Source organism: Pseudonaja textilis, chromosome 1 (assembly GCF_049901715.1).
Source record: "Pseudonaja textilis isolate UNSWEBS1 chromosome 1, rPseTex1.2, whole genome shotgun sequence".
In the NCBI taxonomy this organism is placed as follows: Eukaryota; Metazoa; Chordata; class Lepidosauria; order Squamata; family Elapidae; genus Pseudonaja; species Pseudonaja textilis.
Window position 1 is genome coordinate 332,727,586 of NC_141990.1, and position 27,924 is coordinate 332,755,509.

The window sequence follows — 27,924 nt, forward strand, 5'->3', positions numbered from 1 at the left end:
TTCAGGTAAAAACGTAAAACCTTTATTTAAGCGTTGTACAAAATGTTTCCAGTCCAAAAAATGTATAAACTGCTGAAAGACAGAGCATGCATATCCATAAGAACACAAAAACACGAGCACTGACGTCATTCCCCCCACGGACATGATGCACCGGCCAACATGAACGCTGCGCCCCCAATGAAAGGATCCTTTCAGCCGGTCCCATTTTGGGAAACAAAACTCCCCAGTTAAAAAAAAAAGTCACACCGCTATAAAAATAGACTTCTAATAATAAGGAAATGGGTTTTGTATCCAGTCAGTGCCCATTGCTTGCAAAACGTAGTGTGAGCCTGCAGGGCTGGCCAAGGGCCCCCAGCACCCCCCTTGCAGGGAAAGTGGCCCCCCCATGGGGGGGAGGGTACGGGGGTGGGGGGGGCAGGCTCAGGGCAGTGGAGAGAAAGGGAAAAGGTTGGAGGAGCTAGGCCTTCCCCTTCTCCCCCCTTACTATTCACGGGGCCCATACTGGCCATCCGGCTAGAGGATTTGCTGAGTAAAGCTGTAGCTGCCAAGGGATAAAACTGAGGGGGCTCCAATATCCAGTGTTCTGTAATGATTTTCACAATTTACTAAACCTAGTATTTAACCCTAGTGTTAAGATTTATCAATAACTATGTGTAAACATGGACTTAAAATATATTTTAAAAGTCACATTTTGTATAGCGTGTAAAGCAAGAAGCATTCCCAGAACAACCAACCAAACCACCTCACAACCAAATGCTGGTCAGGTGCTAAATGGATCTCCCAGCTAACCCTGGTTGCAACACACACACACAGCCCTGGCAGCAATTCCAGGGAGCATCGCAAAAACACCCCCCCCCCGCCCAGGGAAGACCAAGGCGGTCCAAATATGCCCCCCCCCAAAAAAGAATCTGCACCTCCGTGATGCATCTCCACTATTAGCCCTCACAAACTGTGAGGAAGAGGCGCAGATGCGCACACCTGTGTGGGTGAAGGCAGGCAGGCCGGCCGATGGGAGAGGGTGCCCTTCCAACTCCCCCCCCCCTCTAGAAGCCTCTTGGGTCAACGGGTGACCCACCCAGCCTCTCCTCTGGGTTGGAAGGCCAGTAAGGGGGAGGGCAGCCCCACTGAAAGGCTTGGGTGGCAGCAGGTGATGCACTGGGAAGCCAGAGGGTCTGCAGCCAAGCCCCCGCCCCACCCCATCTGCTCCCCTCCTCATTCTGAGCCACAGGAAGCGTGGCTGTGGCCCCTCCTGCCTCCCTCCCAAGCAGATTAGTATTATTATTTGTGTGTGTGTGAGAGAGAGAGAATAGAGAAGAATTCCTGCAACCTGATCCCTTATCAAGCCCCCTTTTCTGAGCTGTGACACTCGAGGCTCCACAGAAAGAGGCTCACAGATTCTACATCTAAAACACTTTCACATTAATTCACATTGGCTATTAACACATTGCGCAGCACGGAAACGTCTCTGTTATGTTTGCTGCTTATAAACATTATTTCTGTTACATTTGATTTCCTAGTCACAATCCAGCTACAGGATTGCTGTTTTATTCCCGTGTAAAATATTTCCTTTGACATCACCCCTTACTGCTGCCAAACTGACCCTCGCACTGGAGCTAAAGCCGCAGAAAGGCCACTGAAGTAGTGAGGGGACTTGGGTCAGACGCCCCCCCTTGAGCTCTATGAATTTGGGGGCCCTCCCACTCTTCGATTTCAGAGCGAGCGAGACCCTCAAGGGCAGCCGGCCTGCCCGGGGGGCCCCATCAGGAAGGCAAGTCCGGTCCTCAGGACAGCGGGGCCAAGGTGACCAAGGGCAGAGGCTGGCGGAGGGGATGGACTGGCGACCGACCCTCGGGAATGTCGCTCGCTGAAATACTCAAGACTTTTTTTTTTTTTTCCCCATTCAAATTTGTCTTCTTTCAAAATAAAATAAAATAAAACGAAGAACCAAGCCAGCGTGTTTCAAGGCGAGTGTTCGAAGGGGAAGATCAGAGCTACACACAGACGTGAGCTGACCAAAGTTGGGACGGGTTCACCCCGAGGGCCGGGAACCCCACCCGGAACAGCCGCTCCAGCGTTCATCCCCTCCGACAAAAACCGGCAAGGTCGGATTTTGACGATCTGTCAGCCAATGACCAGCTCCGGTCGTGGTTCTTTCCTTCCCGGCCCCTCTAAGGAAGGCCAGGCCCAGTTCCGGAGGGGAAGCCGCCCAGCGCTTGGCGGGCCGGCGCGTTTCATGCCGGAGCCCCTGCGGATTCCTCCAGGCGGCCAGGCGGGTCCCTTCAAGTGGCCCTTTGCTGCCCGTCTTGGAGGGCATCCACCCCCCTGCCACAGCTCTGGCTCACCCGGTCCCAGGCCGGTCGGAGACGTTCAGGCCCCACCACGTCCCCCACTCCCCCCACCCCCACCCCCTGGGCCAGAGTCCAGCCGGTCCCTCCCTGCTGCTGCTGCCGCCGCTTCTCGCTCTGCGCTTTGTTCGGCCTGGCCCCAAGGGGCCAAGGGGTCCGGATCCAGGAAGCCCAGAGTTCGGAATTGCTCTTCTTCCAAGGTGGAATCCAGCCCCCCCGGCCCCCCACTCTGGCTCGGGGCTAAAAAGCAGCGGCAGGAGCACCGGAGGCAACCTGGGCAGCCGCCTGCTCTTTAAAACTCCGTTCCGCCACAGGAGCCTTAAACCAGAGTTTCCCAGAAATGCAGGCCAAAGGGGAAGCGGGGGGGCGAGGGGGGACGGGGGGCAGGTGAAGGGCTCTTCCTTTCACATGAGGGCGCATCCTCTGGAGGTGGTCCTGGGGTCCCCCTGGGAGGAGAGGAAAGGCAGCGTGAAGAGAGCGGGCTGGGGGCGGCCCTGAGGACCAGACAGGAGGGGGCCCCTCCCTTCTGCCCAGCGGTGGCTCAGCCTGCCCCCACCCCCACCCCCGCTGCCCCACAGGTGAGCGGCTTCCCTCAGCCGAGGGGAGAGGGGAGGGAGCGGGCTGGGGAGAAGCCGCTCCGGTGCTTACCTGCTGGTGGAAGAGATCTTCCTCCCCAAACTCAGCCTCCTCCTCCTCCTCCTCCTCCTCCCGTTTTCCTGCAGCCCCGTTGCCAGCTGGGTCAGGCTCCGCACGGCCACCTCCTAGCAGGGAGAGGAGGAAGGTCACCGCCCAAAGGAGAAGCCTCAGGATGAGGGCAATTAAGGCCAGGGACGCAAGACGAGGACAACACCCCCCCCACCCCACATACACACACTGGGGGAGGGGAGGGAGGGGTCTTTTCAGCCAGCCCCGCCCCTCAAGCCCCCTCCCCTGAACAGGCCAGTCTCTTCCTGCTAGCACAAGCAACGCGGTGTGTGCGTGTGTGGGGAGCCATACCCTCCCAGTGCAGATCGGACCAGCTTCCCCTGGGATCGGGCGCCTGGCAGTGGATCCTGCGCACCTCCTTCCTTGGCCTGCCCCCCCGTGCCCCCCCCGTGCCCCTTGCCCGGCCTACCTCTCCCTCAGCGTTGACCAGGCAGGTGTGGATGTGGTCCCCGCTACCCCAGCTGCCCTGGTTCTTCCAGACCAGCACCGAGGGGGGGCTGTGTGCCACCCCAGCCTCAGAGGCCCAGATCTAGGAAGACAAACAGGCTTGGCCCTTGCCCAGGTCTTGCCCACCCCAGCCAGGCCAGCACTGGGCACCCTCTTGGCATTGGGAGCTGGGGGGGTGGGGTGGCGCGTAGGAGTAGAACCGCAATCCCCAAAGAGTTGAGGGGCTAGAAAAGGCCAGGCCTGACCACCGGGAGGCGGCCTTCGGACACAGGGCAGGGCGGGACGCTCCAGGACTTACCGTCACCGTCTGCCCAGCCCGGAGAACGTACTTGGGAGTGAACTTGTACGCAATCTCCTCTCCCTCCCCAGTCTTCCTCTTCAGCCTCCAGTTCCCGAGCGACTGGTCCTGTGGGAGACAGGAGGGCTCAGCCCCTGCCCCAGGACCGGAGCCCTGGGCAGCCCGGTGGGACCGTCCCCGGGTGGGTTCGGGGGGGGGGTCCTACCTTGTCAGAATGGTTCTTCAGCTGAACAAACTTCCCCTCGGGGTCTGCCCCCTCGATGCTGACGCTGCCCTTGGCCGAGGCCTGCTGGCTGACCCGGAGACCGCTGCCCCCTCCACGGGCGATCCCGCCGGGCACCTGCCCGGGCAGCTCCTCGGCCTCCGCCCGCTTCCGCTTGCCCCGCAAAGAGCGGGCGCCCGAGGCGCTGGAGGAGGTGGCCCGGGAGACCGTGATGCGGGACGGAGGGCTGGGGGAGAGCTTGAGCCTGGCGGGGAAGCAAGAGGCGGCTGGGGGGCGGCAGAGCCACGGCCGCGGAGGGGGCCCTCGCCCCACCCCCGCTTCTGGCGGCCTTCCCTGGGCCTGCGCGGCCGGGAGGGGCCCGGGGAGGCTCATACCTCTCCTCTTCCCCTTCCAGCAGCTTCCGGTAGGCGCTGATCTCCATGTCCAGAGCCAGCTTGACGTCCAGCAGCTCCTGGTACTCCATCAGCTGTTGCTGCAGCTGCTCCCGCATGTCCGTCATCTCCCGCTCTTTGGCGTCCAGCATCTTCCGCAGTTTCTCCTGCTCCCCGGCCATCAGCTCCTCCAGGTCGCGCATCCGCTCCTCCGCCGTGCTCACCTGAGGGGCGTGGGAGGGGGCCGTCAGGGTCTCCCCGGCTTTCCTTCTCCCGGGCACCCTGGCCGCCAGAGGCAACCCCGTCCTTCTGGAGGAGCCACCCAAAGCAGGTCCCGCAGATTGGAGGGCCCCCCTCCCCACCCCCGGCCAGAACCGGCCCAGCCGCCTCACCTGCTTCTGCAGCCCCGAGAGCTGGTAGCTGAGGGCTTCGATCCGCATGCGGGCCTCGTTCAGCTCCTCCCGAGCGGCGCTGGCCGCCCGTTCATTCTGATCCGAGCAGAGCTTGGCGTTCTCCAGCTGAGAAAAGGGCACCCGCTGTTGGTGGGCCTCCCTGTGGGGGGAGGGGAGGGGCCCCCCAGGACAAGGCCGGCCTGCTTCCCGCCCCTCACCTTGGCCTGATAGGTCTGCTCCAACTCCACCTTGTAGAGCTGCACCTGGTGGTCGTGCTGCCTGCGCAGCTCCTCCAGGGCCTGGGCCACCTTCGACTCGTACTCCTTCTGGCAGCTGCTGTCCACCTCCACCAGGTGGCGCTCGTTCCACTTCTGCGTCTCCCTGACCTCCTGAGGGGAGGGGCCGCGGGTCAGCCCCCCCCCCCAGGCCTGCTTGGGCCCCCTCCTGTACGGGAGGCCCAAGCCCTCCCTCCCCCTCGCCCCGGGGGCTGCCCACCTCCTCGAAGATGCTCTTCCTGAAGTCCAGCTCCTCTTGCAGGCTCTGGTAGCGGTTCTCCAGGTCCACCCGCAGGAGGGTCTCCTTCTCCAGCTGCTTCTTGGCCACCGCGTGGGCGTCCTCCGACTGGGGAAAGGCCGGACAGGAGCCCTCAGCCGGCCGGCCTTCCAGAGCCTCCGAGTGGGGCGCTGCCCCCTTGGGCGGGCAGGAGAGACCCCCACCCACATCCGGTCGCCAGGGGGAGCATCTCCAGCAACCCGTAACTGCAGACCCACCGAGGAGGCACCTTTCTTCGGCCTGTCCGAGCCTCTCCCCCTCCCCCGCAGGATGCACCAGGTATCTGGCTAGACAGCCACCCCAGGCACTCCTCAGAGGCCTCTATTCAGAAGGATAACCCGCCCCTCTCGGTCCCGTTCTTTCTGCAATCCAGGCTGGCAGGAACCCGTCACAAAGACTCCTGTGTGACTTCCAGCCACGTGAACTCACACCCGAGTGCCACCTCATTCGTCGAAGCCACCGCTTCCCCCCAAACGCTTGCTGCTGCCCAGGCTCCCTCGGCACGGGGGGGGGGCAGTTGTGTGTGGAAAGCAGCCAGGCGACAGAGGCCATTCCGGTCCCTCTCCCGGCTGCTGGAGGACCGCTACAAGGGCTTCTCCCAACCGCTCGCCACGCCTGTACCTTTGCCAGCTGGGCCCGGGTGTCCGCCAGCTCAGCCTCCAGGCTCTGCTTCTCACTCAGAGTGGCCGTGAGCTCCGCCTCGCTCCGGTGGAAGAGCACCTCCAGCTCCTTGATGCGGCCCTGCGAGGTGGACCACTCCCCGTCCTTCTTTTTATAGCTGAGAGGAGAGAAGCAGCACCGAGATTGCCCAGCTGAGGGAGAAGGCAGGTGGGGCAGCCCCCAGGCCCACCCCCGCCTGCTTCTGGCCCCTCTCAGCTCAGGCCAGCCGGTCCCCGGGGCCGAGGAAGCGGGAGGCCCACATGAAAGCAGCTCTGGGGGGCAGAAACAGTGCGGGGGGGCAGGAGTTTACACAAAGGACAGGGGCAAGCGGCTCCCTGAGGGGCTGAACTGGGAAGCGCCAGAACCAACTTTCAAATATTAGGCAATCTGATTAAAGCGAACAAGTGGAACCGGCGCGGGATTCATTCCTTCCCACTGGAAGCTTCAGGCAAACTTAGCAAGAGACTATAGCAGCATCACCAGCATCACCAGCATCATCATCACAAACCGGACCTTCCGCCCCAAGTGAGGCTGCCCGCCGACCTCCCCCCCACCGACCCTCCCCTTCCCCCTCCCGGGGGCAGGAACAAGCGGGGCGGGGCGGGGCGAGCGCTTCCTCCTCCCCTCCAGCTCCCCCCGCCCCCCGGGCCCACCTCCGCCGCAGCTCCTCGAACTCGGCCCGCAGCTTCCCGGCCTCGATCTGGAGCCTGGCCCGTTCCCGGGCCGTCTCGTCCAGGGCCCGCCGGGTGTCGCCCAGCTCCGCCTCGTACAGCGCCTTGATGCCCGTCACCTGCCGGCCGAGAGAGACCGAGACAGAGAGAGCGAGACACGCCGTGACGGGCCCTCCCCTCCCTCCCTCCCCCACGCCCCCTCGCCCCCCCGCGACCCACCTCGCGCGTGACCACCTCCTCCTTCTCGGAGACGCGCAGCAGCAGCCGGTCGTTTTCCAGCTCCAGGGCGCGCACCCGCTCGATGTAGTGGGCCAGGCGGTCGTTGAGCTGCCGCAGCTCCTCCTTCTCCTGCAGCCGCGAGAGCCGCGCGGGGGAGAGGGGCGTGGCGGGGGGGCCGGCCGGGGGGGCCGGGGGGGCGGCGGCGGCGGCGGCGGCGGCGGACATGGCGCGAGCGGAGGCCGCCGGGCGGGCGGCGGGTCATTCAATCCCACAAAATGGCGGCGCGCGCCAACCGACGGCCGAAGGCGACGCCCCTCGCGGGGCACCTCGGGAGACGGAGCGTGGCCAATCGGAGGCCGCGCGGCGCCTGCCGGGGGATGTAGTGCGGCGTGTGCCCGCCATCTTGGACCTCGGAGGCGGCGCTCGGAGACCCCGCGTTCCCCCGACGGTCGTGGCTCTGCGCCGGGCCCTGGAGGGGGCTGAGCGGGTCCAAAGAGCCGACGGGTCGTGGCTTGGAGCGGGTCAGGCTGGATGACCTGGCGGCGCGCCTTCCTCGAAACTGGATTTCCGCGACACGCCATCAACTCCGCCTCCCCACGGGCTCCCGCGGAGCCTTTGCGTGTTGTCCGTGGCGTGGGAACGGAGCGCCCTTCGTGGCTGCTTGTAAACCTTCCGAAAGGGCGGGCGGGCGGGCGGGCGAGCGAGAAAATGCCGGCGCTGTTTTTCGGAGCCCGAACAAAAGAGGAGGAGCAGAGCTCGTGTGAAACGGGCTTCTTTATTAAGTCAAGCAGGAAGAGGGACGTGCTTGGATGGCTGCGACAGGCTCTCCTTCCGGGCGGGGGCTCGGGAAGGAAACAGCGGGAGAGGAAGAAAGGAGGCCCCCACCCAGGACCCCCTTTCTCCCAGCTGTGCCCCTCGCCCCCGCTTGGGAGGTGATTTTTTGGGGGGAGAAATCTTGCCGACCGACAGCTCCGAGGACCACTCCCCTTCTTGGGCGGGGTCTCCCTACAATTGGGGGGTGAGCTATTGCCGGCGCTAATGCCCGCTAAGACTTGCGTTCCTTTGGGCCTATGCTGGCCTCTTTTGCACGACCGCCCTGCAAGGTAGGCTGGCTCAGCCACTCGGGGTCCCATAGCTGAAGGGCGATTTAAACCCAGGCCCGTCCAGTCCCAGCCCAGCATTTCTTCCGCCCCCCCAAAAGAGAAAAGGAAGAGCGGTAACTCCGCTCCTGCGTTGGGGGACGGGAGCCGCGCTGCCTCGCTCGATGGGCCCTTGTGTCCCTGGGTGGGGTGAGTTTGGGAGCAGGTGTGCGCGGGGAGGGGACTCTTCTTCTCCTCCTTCTTCGGTTTGGCCCCAGGCCTGGAACCTCTTCCCAGCGGGACCGGTAACTGGGGCAGGGCGGGGGCTTTGGAGGATCGCTTTGCTCAGCAGGACGGAGCCCTCCGACGGGCTGGCCCTCCGCACTCGGCCCCCGTTGCTGTGCCTTTGCCTGGGTGCCAGTCTGTCCCCCGCCCCGCCATGGGAGGGGAGGGACGGAAGAGCCTCCTCCGTTTCTCCCTTCCAGGCCGAGCCCCCTCCTCGCGGGAAGGCCCGCCCGGCCGAGGGGGGCGGCTCCCGTCAACCTGTCCGGCAGCGGCCGAGGCGGGATGCGGCTCAGCGAAGGCCGGCTCCCCTCTGCCTTGGGCCCCATCTGGGCTCCCTTGCTGGGCGGCCCCTTCCCGTGGCTCCGCTGGAGGGAGGGGGCTGCCGGCCGCCGGGCCGGTGTGGAGGCTCCGCTGCTGCAGGGATGCCGGGCGGCCACGGGGAGGGCGGGCAGAAGGGCGGCCGCCGCCCGGCCAGGGACCCTCAGGCCTACACGCGCATGCAAGCTGGTCTCAGCGGCGTGCTAAGCAATTCCTGGTTGAACTATGGCTTGTTAATTAAGCCTTCATTGGCGCGGTTCAGGCGTCTCGCTCAGCCGAGACCGGAGACTTTATGGCTAATCGCAATGTGTGAAAACTGCCCTTAGCTGCCAAGGGAAGAGCCGGGGGGCCCTGAGCCCCAAAGGTCGCGGGGGGCTCAGCGGCGCCCCCTTCAGGGCACTACGGAAGCCGCCGTCTCGCTGTAGCCTGAGAAGCTTCGGGGTTCTGCTCTTTGCCCCCCTTGGCTTCTGGCAGGGAAGAGGAGCTGCCGGCCAGTCCCTGCTGACCTGCCCCCCCGCCCCCGGGGAACGCTCCGGAGGCCGGCCACGGCTGCCGGTGCTCAGCTCTGCTTGGAGGGGCCGAGGGGGGAGCGGGGAGTAGCTGTCGCCCCCTCCCTTGCAGTCCTGTCACCTAGGAAGACGATGAACGCGGATATAAAACCATTTAAAAACGAACCCATCGACTAAACCTGGTTTGTTTGTTTTTTCAAAATCGTTGCTAAAAAAGAGGGGCCTCCGAGGCTGAAGGGAATCCTCTCAGTGGCTGAAAAATGCATAGTTGGAATAGAAAACGCTGACTCGGCTCTGGGGGAATCCCAACCCCCCACCCGCTTGTATTCCCCACCTGGCCAACAGACATGGGGGAGGAGATGGAAGCACAGTGAGGCGGACTCTGAGGGAGGGGGGTAGGGCAGTTGATGTCCTGAGGGGGACAAAGGCCCTTCCCCCCCCCCAACTGAAGCTGCTCCGGCCATCCGCCACAGGCAGTGGGAGGCAGCTGGCCACTTGCTTGCCAAAGGAGCCCTCTTGCCAGCGCCTGCGGGCCGACCTGGACCAGCTGCTGCCAGGAGAGCAGCCCGACCCCTCTGCCCCATCCGGGGGTGGAGGGTGGGGGAGGCCTGGCCTTACAAGGGCTGTCGCAGAGCGTGAGTGGGGAGTGGGACACCACAAGCCCTTGATTCCCCCTGCAGCCGCAGCCGTGCAGTTCCGCTGAGGTGGAGCAGGGCAGTGGTGGCCTCCCTGCTGGGTGCCGCTGTCCCCGCGGAGCCCCTTCGGCCGGGGGCCTTCAGATCATCTTCATATTGAACTTCCTGGCCCCGCCCTGCCCGGAAGCTGAGGTGGGGCCGTCCACCTTGCGGAAGGAGTACTCCCCGGCAAAGTTGTTCTTGTGCTGCCCCCGGCCGCGGCTCCAGACGAAGAGGAGCAGGAAGCAGAAGAGCACCACGCCCAGGAAGGTGATGCAGCCCATGGCCGTGGACACCAGGATGGTCTTGAGGTCCAGGGTGAACTTGACGAAGACCCGGGTGTCGTTGCGCAAAGTGTCGTTGAGCTCGCCCAGCAGCGCTGTCCGGTTGGCATCCAGGATGCCATCCGTGGGGGGGCCCTTGACCGTCAGGGTGGCAAAGTAGGTGTCGTTGCCGGCAGTGTTGCTGGCGATGCAGATGTAGGTCCCGCTGTCCTGGGCCTGGGCGTAGCGGATCTCCAGTGACCCGCCAGGTGAGACGGTGGCCCGGCCCAGACTCTTGGAGGTGATCATCCGGTGCTGAGGAGAGACCCAGCTGATGGAGGGCCGGGGCTCCCCCTCCGCCTGGCACTGGAAGGACACCGCCTGCCCCTCGTGAGCCATCACACGCTGGAGCTGGCGGTTCCGGATTTTGGGCTTCTGGCAGGTGAAGTACTCAAAGAGAATGGAGTCCGGGAAGTCGTGCAGGGCGTTGCCCTGGATCTCAAGGGGCCAGGAGCACTTGGGTGGCTGCCCGTCGAAGTCCAGAGTCTTCCGGCGCTGGAGGACCCAGAGCAGGCGGCAGTCGCAGACGAGGGGGTTCCGGTCCACCCGAAGGGTCTCCAGGGTGTTGACCGAGTGGAAGGTGCTCTCTTCCAGCGTGGACAGGAGATTGTTGGAGAGGTTCAGGAGGCGGATCTGCCTCAGCCCGGAGAGCGCCTGGGGCTCCACGGAGGCCAGCAGGGCACCCACCATGTGGAGCTCCCTCAGCCGGGTGAGGTCCCGGAAGGAGCCCCTGGGCACGCTGCCAATGGGGTTGTAGGAGAGGTTGAGGTACACCAGGTGCCCCAGGCTCCTCAGTGCTGTGGCCGGCACGGCCGTGATGTTGGTGAAGGTGATGAAGAGGGAGGTGAGGTTGAGGCCCTGGAAGGCGTTGCCTGAAATGTCCTCCAGCAACGGCCAGTTGTCGATTTCCAGGAGCCGCAGACGGCCGAGTTTCCGGAAGTTCTGATCTTCCAGCAGGCTGACGCTGAGGTGCCTGAGCCGGAGGACCTCCAGGTTTTGCAGGCGAGAGAGGGACTCGGCAGAGAGGTCCGTCAGGTTGCACTTTTCGATGGTCAGCTCCCGCAGGCTGAGCAGGCCGGAGAAGGCCTTCCGGGAGATGTAGACCAGGTCGTTGTCCCCGACTTCGAGGTGCTTCAGGTTCCTCAGGTCTTGGAACGTGTAGTCCAGAAGGATGACGATTTTGTTCTCGCTGATGTCCAGGAGGCTGAGGTTGGCCAGTTTGTGGAAGACGCCCGCAGGGATCAGCTTGAGCTGGTTGCGTTGGAGCCGCAAGACTTGCAGGCTGAAGAGGTTGCCAAAGGCCCCAGGCTCCACACTGGAGATGACGTTCTCGCTGAAGTCCAGCTCTTCCAGCATGGGGAAGGAGGAGAGCTCGCCCGCGTTCAGGCAGCGGATGCGGTTCTTGTTCAGCTCCAGGATCCTGGTCTCGGTCGGGATTCCCTCCGGGACGGACGTCAGGCGTTTCCGATGGCAGGTGACGGACCGGAGCTGAGGGACGCACTCACAGCGCGCTGGGCAGGCCCGCCCGGGGGCAACACTCAGGAGGGAGCAGCAGGAGGCCAGGAGGAAAAAGCCATACTGCATTGTGTAGGGCATGGTCCTACAGGCACTTTACCATCTTCCCATGCACCTAGCAGAGAGAGAGAGAGAGAGAGAGAGAAGGGGGGTTACTCAGACCCTGGCAGGCTTTGTGCTGTTCCCTCAGGCCTCACTCGGGAGCCCTGAACTCAGTGGTGGTATTCGACTGGTTCTGCCCGGTTCTGGAGAGCCAGTAGCGGCAATGAGCAGTGAAGACCAAACCGGTTCTCTTTGCTGCTCTCTGTTTGGCCCACCCACCCGCCCAGGCTCCCATACTCACTTTTGTGGCCAGAATTCAAAGCGCAGCTGCTTTGCGCAGCGCAGAATAACACCACGCGGCAGCTGCTGCAGTGACCAGCACCGTGCAGGCTTGCAAGAGGCAAGTTAGACCACCTCTGCGCCTGCGCAAAGTGTGCACGCAAACTCTGCATGTGTGCAAAGCACGGCCACCAAGCCACGCCCACCGAACCGGTGGCAACTTTATTTGAATACCACCACTGCAGAGAAGAAAGCTAAATTATGGCTATTTCTGCCAGTCTGGCATCATTTTGTGACTGTAGCTCTTTATGGATTAAGCTACGAAGGGTGGATCCTGGAACACCGCCTGCGATGGGTGTGATCTGCAGAGGCAAGAAAAGCCACTTGGTGCTGTGCCTCAGTGCAGGGCCTGGGGGTGGGCGGGGGTAGCAGGAGGGAGGGAGGTGCTCAAAAAGGGTGGCGCACACACACACACACACAGGCGTCCTTTGGGAGTTTGCAGGGAGGCCCAGACCAGTTCTTGGGGCAAGCAGGGAGAGACACTCAACCCCAGTTCAGAGCCAGTTCAGGCAGTGGAGGCATTCAAATAAAGTTGCCACCGGTTCAGTGGGTGTGGCTTGGTGGCCACACTTTGCACGCATGTACACTTTGCGTGCACGCGCGCGCCAAACACACCCTTTGCGCAGACACAGAGGCGGTTTAACTTGCCTCCTACAAGCCTGCACGATACTGGTCGCTGCAGCAGCTGCGCTGCGCAAAGCACCTGCGCTTTGCATTCTGGCCATAAAAGTGAGTATGGGAGCCCGGGCAGGCGGGTGGGCCAAACACAGAGCAGCAAAGAGAACCAGTTCGGTCTCCACTGCTCATCGCCGCTACCGGCTCTCCAGAACTGGGCAGAACTGGTCGAATGCTTCTCTGGCCACTGCTTCTCTGTGAAGATACTGAATTCATCCGTGTCCCCTTCTATTTTTACTACTGCAGAACGCCTCAGGTGGCGGTGGGGAGAGAGGGCAGAAGCTCAGAAATCCCACCCCCGGCCCAGACAGCGGGATGGGCACCCCTGTTCTCTCCCTTTGGCGCAACTTCACCCAAGAAAGCCTGGGAAACCCCCTGGATGCTGGTAGGTTCTCCCGAAAGAGGGGAGACCCCCGAAGCTCTGCTTCCCCCAGTCTTTGGTGGCCAGGTCTTCCTGACTGCCCAGGCAGAGCATTTGGGGGTGGGGAGGAGACGGAAGGAGCATAGGGGCCCTTCTTCCTTGCAAGGGATTCTTCCCCTGTGGCCCCAAGAGACCCCCAGGGACTGGCAGCCGTTTCTTCCCATGCCCGCCCCCCCCTCCCTTGCTGGGCACTCAGCTTGAAGGACCGAACGCAGCCAATCCGCTTGTGCCAAACCTCCTCCTGCTGCAGTGAGTTAGGGAGGCGCCTGTCGGAGTCTCCTCCAAATGTTATCTCCCTGCTCTGGGCTCAAGGATGCTTTTGCCTGGGGAACGATGCCCAACTCTGCAGCCGTGGACCTTGGGACTTAGAGGAAAAGGGAGAGAAAGGCAGTTCCAGCGCCCCGCTTAGTGTTCTTGTGCTGGTTCATAAGCGCCCGGGGACTCCCCTCGGAGGGCAAAGCTGGAGCTGTCAGAAGCCCTGGAAACGACTGCCTGCCTGCGGCCGTGCTCCAGCTCCAGCTCCAGGAGGGCCCAGGCTTGCCACTGACCTAGTTGAGGCAGCTTGAGGGGAAATCTAAGGCAGAGCAAGCCCCTCCCCCACCCCCGGTCTCAGCTCACTGAGCCTGCAAGGAATGAGAGCCGGAAGGGAGGACCACTTTTGCTCTCGCCCGTGGCTCCCCCACAGAAGATGGCGATGGCGGAAGTGCACTTGGGAACTTGTAAGGGATCATGTGCCACAGGTGCTGGGCGCTACCCGTAAAGCCCCACCTGCCCCAGAGCCCAGTTGTGGGTAGGACCGCGTCTCTTCCTCGGTATCTGCCTGACTGAAGAGACCGTCAGGATTGGCACGCTGCAGCCGCCTTTGTCGTCTCTCAGGGCCTCGGCGAGCCCCTTTCCCAGGTGCAGGGCCCTCTCTCTCTGTGCAGTGAGCCCCCCCTGGAATCTGGAGGGCCCCTGCCCAGCTGTGAAAAGCTGGCTTGTCAGCCATGCCTTTGGGGGGGGGGGAGGAGGGACAGAGACCCTCCCTCAAGTGATCTGAGTGGAGACAGGGCCCAGATCGACCGGACAAGAAACGGAACCGGTTTATCTAAACCGTCCTTTATTGTGAAGCTGCATCAATGGAATTTTGCAGGTCTGGAAGCGCTGCACTTCCTTCGGCTGCTTTCGATCCATTAGGGCAGGTCCCCTCTCGGCCTCTTTCTGGGGTTGATTGGCGACTGGGGGCTCCCACCCCTCTTTGTCAAATTGCTTCCTAGGCAGCATAACTTCCCCTCGTCCCCCAGGCGTCTCATTCCACTTTTGCAATTGACCGATGGTGAGTCGGTCAGTGCTGAAGGTGTTCCAGCGTCCAGCGGTTTGCGCCTAAGGCCCCTATTCATTTTGGATGAATCGCAGCCCAGTGCACTGGATGAAGGAGCCGGTGGTCTGCAATGCCCTTGCCCTGCCGAAAGGATGAAATACTAGATGATGGGATCCCTGGTTGTCCCTTTCTTCAAAAAAAAGAAAGAAAGAAAGAAAGAAAGAAAGAAAGAAAGAAAGAAAGAAAGAAAGAAAGAAAGAAAGAAAGAAAGAAAGAAAGAAAGAAAGAAAGAGAAAGAAAGAAAAGTGGGGGAGTCCTACAAGCTACAGAAAGGACAGGTTGTTTCTGGACAGACCAGTGAAATCAGCCCATGGGAATCTGGAAAGCACAGTGTGGATTTCTAGAAGGCAAATTACGTGGCTGATCCCAGCTGGGTCAACCAAGGTGAGGTGGCCACCTTGGCTGCCAACCAAAGCCAGCAGGCACCTCTTTGTGCAGCAGGAATCCAGGAAGATGCTTGAAGCTGAACTCGCTTTGGTGACCAGGGCAATGGGGGGAGGAGGGGGCCACGTGTGAGGCCTCACCTCTCCATGTTTGTAACCAAGAAGCCTCCCACATACAGAGAAGGTGGGCCGATTGTGGGGAGAGGCCCCGGGTCAGAATCGCTGAGGAGCTTCCTGGGTCCTGGTAGCATTTATGGCGTGGCGGGTCGAAGCGTTCAGGCTGCCGATGTTGCCGTTCAAGGGAAGAAACCCGAAGTGGCAATGACAGAATTGCAGCGGGACGGAGAGAGAAAGCTCAGTCCAGCGAACGATGAAACGAAGCCCCAGACAGGTTGCCATTTTACGCATCAGCAAATCGGGATGGACCCCCTAGCTCAGTCAGAAGATCCCACCGTTTGCTACTCAGAAAACATGAAAAGCAGAGAGGAACGGAGCTGCTTCCATAGGAAAGACACAGAAGCAAAATGGGAGAACTACAAGGCCAAAATGAAGAACAACTCCGTTTCTGCCAGTGCAATAATTTTTTAACTGTTGATGCGTTCTTTAAACAACCCAAATAATGCATATGGTAAGGGGACATCACTGGATGGGGTATCCTCAATTTTCAAGGAAGGTATCAGGAATCACTCTGAAGTTCTGAATCTCATTGTTAAGGAATCAGGAACTACGAAATGAAGCATGCCATCAAGAGACGTCAAAGACATAAAACTCAGAAAGGATCTGAATGAAGAATTCCAGAGAGGAGATGTGTAGCAACCAAACCTGCAAACACTGAAAATGGAAACAGAAACCCGAGGAAAATCTTCCATACTGAGCAGGTGTGATGGACGGGGCACCTGGGGAAGCAGCTAGGAGGTGTGTGTGGGGGGTAGTCTTGGCAGCACAGAGCTTTGTGGGGGGAGGCCTTGCACTCCAGATTGAAGCCCAGATTAAGAGAGCGGAGGAGCCCCCAGCTGAAGTGGTGAGGGGTGAGGGGGAGAGGTTCAGGGCCGCCACACCCCAGATTCTCTCAGGACAGGCCTATCAGGGTAGCTTTAGATAGGAAGGAATCTGTCAATTCCAGGCATTCCTCAACTTAAGACTGGTCACCTACTGACCATTCAAAGTTACAATCAACCCTCCCAAAAGCTACCTATGACCCGGTAGCTCTGAAAGTTCAGATGGCCGACCCTGTAGTCACATGGCCGCATTTTGGGTGCTCGGCATTTACAACTGTTTGCAGAGTCACAGGGTCGCAATTTGTAATGTTTTGGCCAGAAACTGGTGTCTGGTTCTCCTTTCAGGCAAAAAATTGGCCCCCCGTGAACCAAGGGTTTGTTTAATAGCCACCACATAAGGTGTGGCAAAGTCAGGTCGGTGGTGTGGGTGGCCCATTTTAAAACTTTCATGACTCACAACCGTCATTTCTAGGCTCACGTAGGGTCCTAAACCAGGGACTGGCTGCAGGCTAAGCAAATAAAGGGTTGGACGTGGCTGGATTTGGGACCTGGCAGAAGGAGACCCCCAACCTGAGATGCATGGGCTAAAGGGCCCGACAGACAGAGAGAAACAGAAGGAAGACGCTCATTGCACTATGGAGACCTCAACCCACCGTCAGCACGAAGAAGGACAGAAGCGCTTTCAGATGCCAGCAAAATGGCAGTTAGCGTCATCGGAGGCAGCTTAGAGTCCTGATAGGGAAAAGCAGGGGTGGGTGTCAGATGCTCAGGCCAGTTTTAGGACAGGCCAAGGGGCAAAGGCCAGCTGGTGCATGCTGGGTAATTGAGAGGGCCAAAGGCTGACCCAAAGCCTGCATCTGCCTCATTGATCATCCTCTGATGGCAGATTAAATTGCTTCCATTGCATTTCAAATTCCCAGATGTTGTGGGAGGAGCTGCTGGCTGTTTGTGAAGGAAGCAGAGGGTGAGTAGAGAGGAGAAAGATAGCGGCCCGTGCACCTAACGGCACGCGAATCATATAACTATAAACCAAGAATACCAATAAGACATTTAGGGTGAGTGTGCGCTTGAGACTGTGATTTTATTTTATTTCAAAATGACCAGCTTAGTTCAGTGTAATACTTGTTTTACAGCTGTCTTTCGCAGTACTCTTTTCAAACTTAGATACTGACTTCTTTGTAAAAAAAAATGACCAGTCTACATGGATAGATTACCTACCTAGAATCTGTAATCTGTGTTCTCCAAGCAGAAATTAGGTGTCCAATCCAGCCATCTATTGAGCTGCCGTGCTACCAGCCCCAACTACCACAAAGATCCTACAGGAAAAGGGCAGTATGGACAACCGTGGGATCAGGCAGGGTGAGAGCTGTGGACCATAGACACAAAGCTTTTGCTGTGTCCCAGCATAACGGATACAGTGCCCTTGCTGACCTTAATAGAGACACTAAAGTGACAGGTCAAGGTAGTTGTGATAATGATAACTCAAGTAAGCCGGGGATCAGGGTCCTAGAAGAACTTACTTTGGAAAGGAGAAAGTGTGAATCAGGTATTACGCACCAGTCACACAAGAAGAGCAAGGCATCCAAAAAGAGAAGCCACCTTCTGGTTGGGGACTCAATTGTAAGGGATGTAAATTTAGGAGAGGATACGGAGGTTTTGAAAGAGGCCAGGTGTCTACCGGGTGCTACTGCAGAGACAAGAAGCGTATTCTTAAGATGTTCAACATCTCTTGGGGTTCGCTAATTATTACTGGACCTTCATCCCAGGTTTTGCCAAGCTGATGGATCCAATAACCCAGCTCCTTCAAAAGAAGGTCCTGTTCCAGTGGGGACCCCCACAGCAACAGGCTTTTGAGGCCCTCAAGAAGGCCTTCATCTCTGAACCTGTCCTGAGGCATCCTGATCCACATCGTCCTTTCGTGGTGGAGACGGATGCGTCCAATGTGGCTATTGGGGCTGTGTTGTTGCAAGCCCCGGCGGATAGTGCACCTCTTTTTCCCTGCGCTTACTATTCCCAGAAACTCACTCCTTCCGGGCGCAACTACACTATCTGGGAAAAAGAGTTGCTGGCTATCAAGGCTGCGTTTGAGACCTGGCGACATCATCTTGAGGGGGCCCGGCACAAGGAGGTTCGGACAGACCATCGGAATTTGGAACACTTGTCCACGGCGAGGAAGTTGAACCAGCAGCAGATCCGGTGGTCGTTGTTTTTTGCCTGGTTCAACTTTTCTGTGACCTATATTCCCAGTGGTCACAATCGGAGAGCAGATGCTCTGTCCCGCAAACCTGAGTACCTTTGCCCCGAGAACCCCCTTCCTCCATGGACGGTGCTGCCAGCGGAATCTGGCCGTAGTTCAGGAACCGGTGGATTTGCGGACTCAGGTGCGAGAGGCGCAGCGCCTGGACGCTTGGTCGCAGCAGAGGATGGGGGAGATTGGACCTGACTCCCCATGGACTTTGGAGGAGGGCTTACTCCGACATCGAGGCCGGTTGTACGTACCCACGGGGCCACTTCGAGCCCTTATTATGACTCAGTGACACGACAACCCTGCTGCTGGCCATTTTGGGTTTTTTAAGACCCTTCATCTTGTCACATGGACTTTTTGGTGGCCTCGAGTCCGGCATGATGTCCACGCCTATGTCGCATCTTGTGTACCGTGCAGGCAAGCGAAAGCCATGACGGGTGCGCCTCCTGGTCTTCTTCAACCTCTGCCGACACCGGAAAGACCATGGGGAGCAATTTCCATGGACTTCTTAACACATTTGCCCTCTTCGTCTGGATTTACGACTGTACTTGTGGTGGTCGACAAGTTAACCAAAATGGCCCACTTTATCCCATGTCATAAATTACCGTCAGCCCTTACTACTGCCCAGTTGTTTTTGCAGCATGTATTTCGTCTTCATGGTCTGCCGGACAGGGTAGTTTCGGATCACGGTGTCCAATTTACCGCTCAATTTTGGAAGAGCCTGATGACCGCGTTGCAGGTGCAGGTGTGCTTATCATCGGCACACCATCCAGAGACCGATGGTGGGATGGAGAAGGTGATTGGCATTCTCGCACAATATTTACGGTGTTTTGTCAACCACTGACAGAATGATTGGGTGACTTATCTCCCTCTAGCAGAATTTGCCTTCAATAACTCCCAGCACACCCCCACTCAAATGACACCTTTTTACACGAATGTGGGCTTCCATCTGAGGTTTTTTCCATTGTCGCTCTTGGATTCCCCGGTTCCCGAGATGAGGGAATTCTTGTCAGAATTGCATTCTGTTCAACAGTTGATTAGACAGCAATTGTTATGGGCTAAGGAGGACTATAAAAGGTTCGCGGATCGCTCTCGCTGGGCGACGCCCCCGCTGGCTGTGGGAGACCGGGTGTGGTTGTCCACGAAATATCTAAGGGTCGACTGCCTGATCAAGAAGCTGGACCATCGATTCATCGGTCCCTTACCTATCAAGGCGGTCATCAATCCCGTAGCTTATCGGCTCACCCTACCGCACTCCATGCACATTCATCCTGACTTCCACCATTCTCTTCTGGTTCCTGATGCCCCTTTGTGTGCTCTCCATTCTCCCGCTGTAGCGGTTCCTCCACCTGTACCCGACGATGATACCACTGCTGACGACACGGTGGTCAGCATTCGGGATTCCCACTGGCTGAAAGGACGGTTTCAATATTTCATCAAGAGGCTGGGGGATGGACCGGAGGCCCTTTCCTGGGTGGATGCTTCCACGTTCCACGCCCCGGACCTTATACGGAGCTTCCATGCTCAGTTCCCTTTGAAACCACGTCCTGATCATCAGACTCGGGGGAAGGGCCCTGCGGTGAGGGATAGTGTTGTGCCTCTGAGACTTGAGCCTGTATTGCTGGAGAAAGAGGACTCGGACGATGGGGAAGAGGAGGAATTGGGAATGCCTTCCTCCCCAGGACCTTCCTCTTCGGCAGTGCCTTCCTCCCTGATTGTGCCTCAGGTGTCAGCAGATAACTGAGAGGGACAGCCTGACGCTAACCAGGAGAAGGAGGAGGGCATATCGGAGCAGCCTCTGACAGAGAATCACATAGACGAATGCTGGCTTGATGCTAGACAATGTCGCAGGAAAAAGTGTGAGCTGCAACGCAGGAAGCGGGGACAAATCAGAGACTGAGCTGAGTGACTGACACACCCCACAGGGGATAAAAGTGGGTGTGTTTTCTCTGAGAGCTCCGTATGGAACAAAGTGTGAGTTTTTCTGTGAAGCTTCAGTGTAGTCTGTTTATTGGGGGCCTTTGTGATTTATGGTTCTGTTATCTTGTCGGACTTGGCAGGCAGCCTGTGTGTGATACTGCCAAGAGCACTGCCTGCTTCAAAGAATTAACTCTATAGTTGCTGAATCTTCTTGCCTGCCTGTATTTTGTCAGAGTTGTGGACTTTCCATCCTCATTGGAAAGGTGAGACGTAACAGGGACCCATGTGGGAGTCAGCCTAGGCATCCAGAATCTGCCTCCTTGGCACTGGCCAACAGGCACCACCTGGCAAACACAGCCATGGGATTACAGCTCTTCTTCATCCATTAGGGAGGTTGCAGAGCTGGGTGGTTGCCAGGAGGGGGAGCAGGAGGTCAATCCTCCCCCCCCCCCCCTCACAATTGCCCGCTCTTTGGGTGTGTGGGAGCAGGTGGGTGGGGAGGGGGGGGCTTCCTCAGAGAAGGCTGGATGGAGAGGAGGTGGCTGAGCCATCAAAGCGGCCTACGCAGAAGGCCTCTTCGGCCGGCAACCCTTGGGGAAAAGGGCCTCCTGAGTCCCGGCTTGTGGGCCTAAGGCCCCTTCTGCCAGTGGTGGCACTCAAATGTTTTTACTACCAGTTCTGTGGGTGTGGCTTCGTGGGTGTGCTGTCCCAGCCAGTCTATGGGAATTGGATAGCCGCTTAGGAATTTTGAGCTGTCCCCTTAAGGGAATGCATCATGGTAAATGTAGTTAAAGGTATCCTGGGAAATGTAGTTCATGTCACGTGGCCACATCTGCAATCCCGATTGGTCACTAATTTGACCCTAGATGGACTCGCAACTGGCAGGGTCCCACGTGGGCGGCCAGCCCCTCGCGCCACAGCCGGGCAGCTCGCATCCTCGAAGCATCCCCTGCGGGCTGGAAGGGAGAATCCCCTTCCTTGCCACACAAAACCCAGCAGGGAGACTGGTCGTCCTTGGCTGCAGCTGGCCTGTCCCCCGCGGACACGGGGCTGAGCAGCTGCCAAGGAGGGCGGCGGTCTTCAGCCTCCCCGTCAGGGCTCTTGATCCCCGGGCCACGGAGGGCGGCGGGGGCGCCGCTAAATAGGTCTTTCTTTCCCAGCTGCCTTCCACAATGGAGGCGAGGCCCCCGGGGGCCTTTTGTTCCAGAGAGCAGTGCCAAAATCTGGCACACGGGCTCCTCTGGGGCTCTTGTCTCTGCCGCAAGGAAGGCACGGAGGTCATGGTGACTTAGTTCCCTACGAAGGCGTGCCGGCTCTTCGCCCTCCGCCCAAGAGCAGCTCAGCCTGAGGGGGATTCATGCAAGGACTCCCCCCTTTCCCCATCCTGCCCTGGGCATTTTGTGACGGCCAGCAACTAAGCGCATCCCCAACCTGCCCGCCCCTCCTTTCGGACGCCTCCAGGTACCCCGCAAGGCCTCCTGCCTGGGACCGAGAGCCCCCTCTCCGCCCAGGCTGCCCTTTGGCCCTAATGTAGGCCTCCAGCAGTGCCTGCGGGGGTGGGGGTGGGCAGGGGCTTGAGGGCACCCTTGCCGTTGGGGGGGGCAGATCAAGGGACGGGAACGGTTGCAGTGATGCAGAGGCACATCCCCTCCCCACCTGCCTTTCAAAGAGAGGAGGAGGAGGCATCAGATTACCTTGGTCATGGTTGCCTAGCAACCGGCCAGCACCTTGCAGGTAAGGGAGCCCTGGGTGGGTTGGGAAAACAGGCCAGGAACACTCAGTTGTTGTCAGCTTGTGGGGAGAAGGGCCGGCTTAGGCCCAGGGCTGCTGTGGCCAGACGTAGAGGCCCCCTTTCCGTCCAGACACAATCCAAACACAGCTGGTGTTCCTGCCTCCCCCCCCCCCCTCAAGGTTTGAGCCTCATGGAGGCTTCCAGTCACTGACTTCGGTCAGTCTGGGTCCAGCTCCCTCCCGGTCCGATGGGAGCAGATCTGGGTCAGCATTTCCTTAGCAGAAACCGCAACGCACTTTTGCTGGCACACAACTGCTGGTGCGGGGGGAACCAACACAGGACATACAACAGCTAAAATGCCACTAAAAACAGCCGGGTGGATAGACAGAAGTCCAGAGGGCTTGTTTGGAGTGCAGCTGGTCCCCCAGTTGTGGAGGTGCAGCAGGTCTTCGCTTGGTTCTCTCTCACCTACGGCGAGAGGCGGCCAGGATGCTGGCTTGGCTGCGTTCAGATTCCTGGACAGACGGTGGTGCAGGGCTGGAGGGCTATCGGCCTTGGTGGCACCATGGCTGCCCCTGGAGGCCATCCCTTGGCAGACAGGCCCTTGGGCAGCTGATGGGCCAGGCTCCCACCTGGCCCTGCCTGGCTTCCCTTCTGACGTTCAGGAAAACTTGCAGCCTTGAGGATGCAGGGTCCCCTCCCCCCCCCCGCCCGCCAGCCTGCCTCCCCTCCCAACCCCATGGGGGGGTGCTGAAGAGCGAGGAGGCCCATTCCGGAGCTGATCCCTGGGCAGCTGCCTGGTGAGCCTCTGAGAAGATGGGCCCCGTCCTCCCCCACCCAGCCTGCCCGCCCCTCCCCCGGACCCTCCTGCTTCAGCGGCGGATGCCTGGCGGATTCTCCATTGGGGTGGGGGAGGTGCTTCTTGCGGTGGCAGGGAAATCACTGGCAGAGGCTGTGATTGGGAGAAGGCGGCAAGCTGCCCGGCTGGCAGAGGGCGGGTGGTGACCTGCCACCTGAAGCCCGGCTGCAGCAGGGATTTTCGGCTCCAGTTGCATGAATGGTGGCCGAGCCTGGCTGCCCGGGGAAGGCTGGCCACATCGCAGGGGCGCTGGAGAACCACAGAGGGGGCTTTGGGGATGGTCCGGGGCTGGCAGCCTCGTCCTGCCTAGGCGGATTGATTCACTCAGGCTCACAGGCTGCTGGCCTGGAAGCTGCCCTGCGCAGCCTCGTTCCCCGCTCCGGTCTGAAGATCGGCTGCCCCCCGCCCCCCCCCCGAGGTTTTCACACCGAGGCTGGACGGCCTGCCAGCCTTGAAGCCATGCGCAAGTGGGCTGGGCCGAGCAGGAGCCTAAGCACTCTGGGGCTTTCGGAGGCTTTCAGGCAGGGAGGGAGGGAGGGAGGGGCCCTTGCCTGGGAGCCAGAGCAGCCCCCCCCGCATCCCCAGCTCCTCTGCGTTTTCAGCATAGAAGTGCCTTCCTGTCCACCCATTGGGAGAAAACCTGCAAAGGATGGTCATCCAAAAGTTTATTCCCCAGAAACCGCCACCAGACTATTAGAGCCACATGGATGGAGTCAGCACACGAACCAGCTAAAGCCGCCCCCAAAATGCCCCAAGTAAGGCGAACAACCCAGCAGCCCAGAGGGAAAAACGGGAGTCATCTTCCAGGTGCCCCAACGAGGACCCCAACCACTACGCAGGGCAAGCAGGCAGAAGGCTGGCAGGACTCCTCCATGAACGGCAACCAGCGGCGAGACGAAGACTCTTTGGTCCGGTTTCAACTGGGGAACCGTGACCCCCCTGGACCAAGCCGAGCCCCAAAAGAAAGGCCAGGGGGTTTCCAGAAGTCTGGCACTCTGACAAATGGGCCATCAATCGGACCCCCAAATGAGACCTACACTGGGTGCAAAGGAGACCCTCAGCAAGGGAACGAACTCGAGAGCGAAACGCTCCCCCCCCCCCAGCAATCAGCACCCAGATGAGCATGGCCTTATAATCAACAATAATCAACCTGCCAAGAATCTGCCAAACAAGCTGAAGAAGAAATGGCCCAACCGAAGAGCCTCTGCGGAGCCGCCCCAGCCATGCGGACAGGAGAGGAGACCAGAAGGACGTGGACTGAGAGCAACTCCCCCCGCCCCCCTTCTGATGCTGTTGCCCAGTTTGGGTCATGAAACCTCAAGAAACCGATCTGGCTCAGAGAGCCCCCAGGGCCCCCTCCGTCCAACGCGGGGCTGCAAATATTCTCCTCTGCTGTCCCTACCTGGAAAGTCTCCCTACCTCCGGAGGCACCTGGGAGGCGCAGCCCCTGGAGCCTGGCTTCACTCTTCCTGAAATTCCTCCAGTGGATAAAACAGCTGCCAGCCTTGAGGGGAGCCGCTCTGCCTGTGTCACCAAGGCCAGAGCTATTTTTAGAAAATCCTAGATGCAGCGGAGCCCTCCCCGGCCGGCCAGCCGGGAGCACGGAGGGATGTCCAGGCAGCTCCCAAAAGGGGGACAGCCAGGCGAGGGAGGGAGGGAGCAGCGGGGGGCTTCCCTCTTTCTGCCAGGCTGTAAGGGAGGTCCCTGGGAGGGATTGGCCCCCTCTCATCCTCCGCCCCGTCCTGCCCGGGGGGGCTTCTGAGCCCTGCAAGGACCCCTGGGTCTTGCTGTCCTGGAGGCTCAACAGCCACCTGCCTGCCTGCTGGGGGGTTGGATGCTCAGCAGCCCAGAGGGGGCAAGGCTGGGGGCGGGGGGTGTCGAGTGAAGGGGCAGCTGGGGATCGCAAGGAGAGGCTGGAAACAGGATCAGAGCCTGGCCATCAGTTAGCAGAGGCTGAGGCCTGGGCTGGCCAGCCCAAAGCAGGGGCTCCCTCCCAACTCCAGGACTGTCCGCACCAAGGGCTCCTCCTCACTGCTGGCACCCATGGATCTGCGTGGGGGGAGGCCTGGGTTTCAGCACCCCCCATCTCCCACCTGGGCTGGGTTGGGGGGTAACATCAGCATAAAGACTTGCCTGGGGCTGTGGGTCTCCCCTCCCAGCTGCAAGGCTCCACGGTGAAGTGGAAGGTGGCGGGGGGGGGGCACAACCACCTGCATGGTCACTCCCAATGGGCCAGCCTCTGCTTTGCCCCCTGCCCCCAATCTGGCATGGGTAGAGAGGTAGCTGGGTCCAGCTCTGCCCAACCAGGCTTTCACTGCCATCTGCGGCCCCCCTTTCAGGACAGCCCTGCCCGGGCCAGCCACCCACCCACCCACCCAGAAAAAGGGCCAGATTGACAGCACGACCAGTGTTGATGGGAAATTCTCTCCCTCAAGGTGTGTTTTCCTGCAGGTAACTTGGCGGGGGCAGCCTCTCAGAAAGCTCACGTGGGGATGTCCACCCAGGAGATGGGTCCATGCAGGGCCACCTCCCCTCGGTCCAGCTTTAGGCCTGCTTGACCCTTGCGTCCTGCAATTGATCAGGACCGGGCAGGAAGCAAGCTGAGTGAATCTAAAGTATTCGGATCCCCTTGAGAAATGTTCCCAGGCCATGTGGGATCTCCTCCCCCGCAGCCTTCCTGCGTGGCAGTGCCGCCAAGAGAGCACATTACACAAGCTGCAGCTACAGTCTGAGGGCTGCAGCTTGGGAAGGCAACGGGGAGGGGCACCCAGGGAGTCATTGTCCCCTGGGACCCCTGCCCTCTTTAAGACTGGCGTTCCTTGAAGCCCAAGAGGCCCTGTAACCATACCAGCGTGGCTTTCTCTGCCCTGCGTCCTGGCTCAAGGAACGGCCACCGCCCCCCTCCACACAGCCACTGCGGGATCCTCTCGGGGGGCTCCTTCCCGTTCTGAGATCCAAGGGGGCTGCCCATCCTCAGCATCCAAGGAAGAAGAGCCCCCCTCCCCACCCGGCAGGCCACCCCGGCTGAGCCCCTCCAGGAATCCGAGGGGCACAAAGGGACACAGGTGTGGGGCCGGCCTCCATGGGTTGAGCCCCACTAGGAACCCACGGCGACCCTCTCCCCACCTGAGACAGGGAGGGGCAGCCTAAAGGACCCTGCAGGACCCACCAGAGAGGAGAGCCTGTCCGAGGTGGAAAGAGAGGGGCAGGATATGGAAGACAAGGCGGGGGGCGGGGTTGCACCCCAAATGTCCCCTTAAGGAAAACAAACCACACGTGCCCCAGCCACCCCCTGATCCTAACCTCCCCTCACTTAATCTTGCAGATGCTTGCTCGGCCCTGTCAGCTTCCCCACTAAAAAGGCCTGTCGTGGTGGGGCGGGTAAGGGAGGCCGAGAGGGGCCCCTCAAGGCGCCCCAGTCCTGCCCTGGCTAAGCAGAAAGGCTTCTCCTGGGACAGGGCCAGAGAGAGGCAGCCTGGCTGCTCCGCATTCAGGTCCCCTCGGCCCACCCAGGGCAGTTTGGGCAGCGTGGGGCAATGTCCACTTGGAGGGGAGCAACCCACCCGCTGCCCCACAGGCGTGCTTAGCCTTTTCCACCCCCAGTGGAGGTCAGGCTGGCTCAGCCTGTGACAGAGGAGCAAGCACTCAGCCTGGGGAACGTGGGGAGCGAGTGCCTCGCTCGGTGCCCCACTGCCCTGGCAAGAGCGGAGCTGTCCTGCGGGGCTTGCGGAAGAGCTGCCAGAGGGAGCGGGTCACAGGACAGAATCTCCTGCCAACGGGTGGCTGGATCAGCCCTTCTCAGGACTGGACAGCACTGGCCCATTGGACATGACCGGTCAGTCAGCAGAAGCAACAGAAAATTGGGGTCACAGCTGGCAGAAAGTGGGCAGAGACAACTGGGTGTCAAACCTCATTGCCAAATCAACCTGCAAAGATGGCAGCTTGCCCAAAGAGAGAGAATCCAGCGGGGAAAGTCCCCTGGGGCCTGGAATGATTTGCACCTGGGGCTGGAGAAAAGCACAGGAGACCGCCAGCCAGGGCAGCCCACCCCCGTCCCCCTCCCCACTTTGCAGGGGATTCTGCTCTGTGCCTGCTTTCCTCTGGGTGGGAGCTGTCACTTGCAGAGGCGGCCGTCCTGGACCCTTCACCTTCACACCACCCCCTGCAGTGGGGCGGGGTGGGGGAGGCAGGGCTGCTGGTTGGTGGGCTTTGGAGGCCTGAAATCCACATGGCCTGGCATTGCCTCCCTCTGTGGGCAGAGAGAGGTGCCCAGCGGTACCATCCGCGGAATGGGCCCAGAGAGGAAGCGGGAGGGAGGACGGGACAGAAGTTTAAAGGGGAGGGGAGAAAGGGGGATACAGGGCACAGCTAAGAGCACCCAGAGAAACAAGCCTCGCGGACTGGGAGGCCTTTCGGAAGTGAAAAGAGCCCTAAACTCCGAGATTCAACACTGCAGAAAAGTCAGAAAGGCACCCACGAGGGAAGTAGAGCCCAGATTTCTGAAATATAACCGGCCCAGAAGCCGCCTCTTCTCGGGGGAGCCGGGGACAAACGTGGCTCTCGACAAAGAATTCCCCCCCACAAACACAAACACACACACACACACACACATATACACGCTGCCCTTTGCCCGGGAAGCAAGAAGGCGGCGCGGGGCGGGGAGGACAGGTAACCGGTGCCTGAGGGCTTGGGATCCGAAGCAGACCCTGGTCCGCCCAGTTGCCCGCTGGGGATTCGGCACCGCAGGCCGCCGGCCCTCCCACCTGCGGGATCACCCCCGACCGGCAGCCCCTTTCCCAAAGGCCTCCTCCTGCTCCGGCGGCCCTTTAGTCCGCGGGCCAGGCAGGCGTCTGACTTGCGCACCCCGAAAGCGCCATCCCTGGGAGCAGCCAGCCTCCCTCCGACTTCTTCCTGGCCCGCGGAGGAGGAGGAGGAGGAGGAGGCCGAGCAGAAACGCCTCCGCCCCCTGCCCCGCGACGGAGAAGCCTCCCCTCCGAGCCCAAAGTTCCGGGCAGCTGCGGCAAGAAACAAGCTTGTTGCGGGCCGGCGGCGGACAAAGGAAGCTGCCGCCGGCCGCCCGCCCACTCCCGGCTGGTTGTGCTCCCCGGCGAGCCGGGTCATTGGCGCCATCTCCCGCGGACCGCCGCGGTTCCTGCCCCCGCCCGCCAGTCCCTCTTTCGCGCAAGGACTCCGCTCGGAAGGCAAGCGGGAGGAGCCGGGCACCTACCGGGCAGGGCGAGGAACGAGGCTTCGGCGGGGAATGGGAGCAGAGGCGAGCAGCAATCCACCGGGTGAGCGGCAGGATGACCCGTGCCAGCCGCCCTCTTCCTCGGCGGGGCTCCGTGGCGCATCGGGAGCGGCGAT

At 60.4% G+C, this 27,924-nt stretch overlaps 2 protein-coding genes across 3 annotated transcripts; both read right to left on the reverse strand.

Annotated features, from left to right (window-relative positions):
- LMNB2 (lamin B2) lies at positions 1-7,268 on the reverse strand. The gene is given in 13 exon segments (XM_026722519.2): positions 1-2,791; positions 2,994-3,050; positions 3,053-3,106; positions 3,460-3,579; positions 3,796-3,903; positions 4,001-4,262; positions 4,393-4,613; positions 4,782-4,907; positions 5,000-5,170; positions 5,277-5,402; positions 5,955-6,111; positions 6,647-6,783; positions 6,884-7,268. Coding segments are annotated over 13 exon segments (1,806 nt in total). The 5' UTR covers positions 7,109-7,268; the 3' UTR covers positions 1-2,749.
- A 283-nt stretch (positions 7,269-7,551) lies between these two features.
- Positions 7,552-27,924, reverse strand: LINGO3 (leucine rich repeat and Ig domain containing 3). 2 transcript variants are annotated; one of them, XM_026722527.2, is made up of 2 exons: positions 27,788-27,924; positions 7,552-11,701 (listed from the first exon to the last, which is right to left on the reverse strand). In XM_026722527.2, exon 2 carries the CDS (start codon positions 11,665-11,667, stop codon positions 9,850-9,852), a length of 1,818 nt encoding a protein of 605 aa, XP_026578312.1. In that variant the 5' UTR covers positions 11,668-11,701; positions 27,788-27,924; the 3' UTR covers positions 7,552-9,849. The 2 variants fall into 2 exon arrangements, with proteins under 2 accessions (XP_026578312.1, XP_087779051.1); XM_087922925.1 differs by lacking the exon at positions 27,788-27,924 and adding an exon at positions 23,980-24,094.

What these genes read in the sequence shown, in the direction of transcription:
- LINGO3 (XM_026722527.2), bottom strand. Translation starts at nt 11,667, where the DNA reads ATGCCCTACACAATGCAGTATGGCTTTTTCCTCCTGGCCTCCTGCTGC.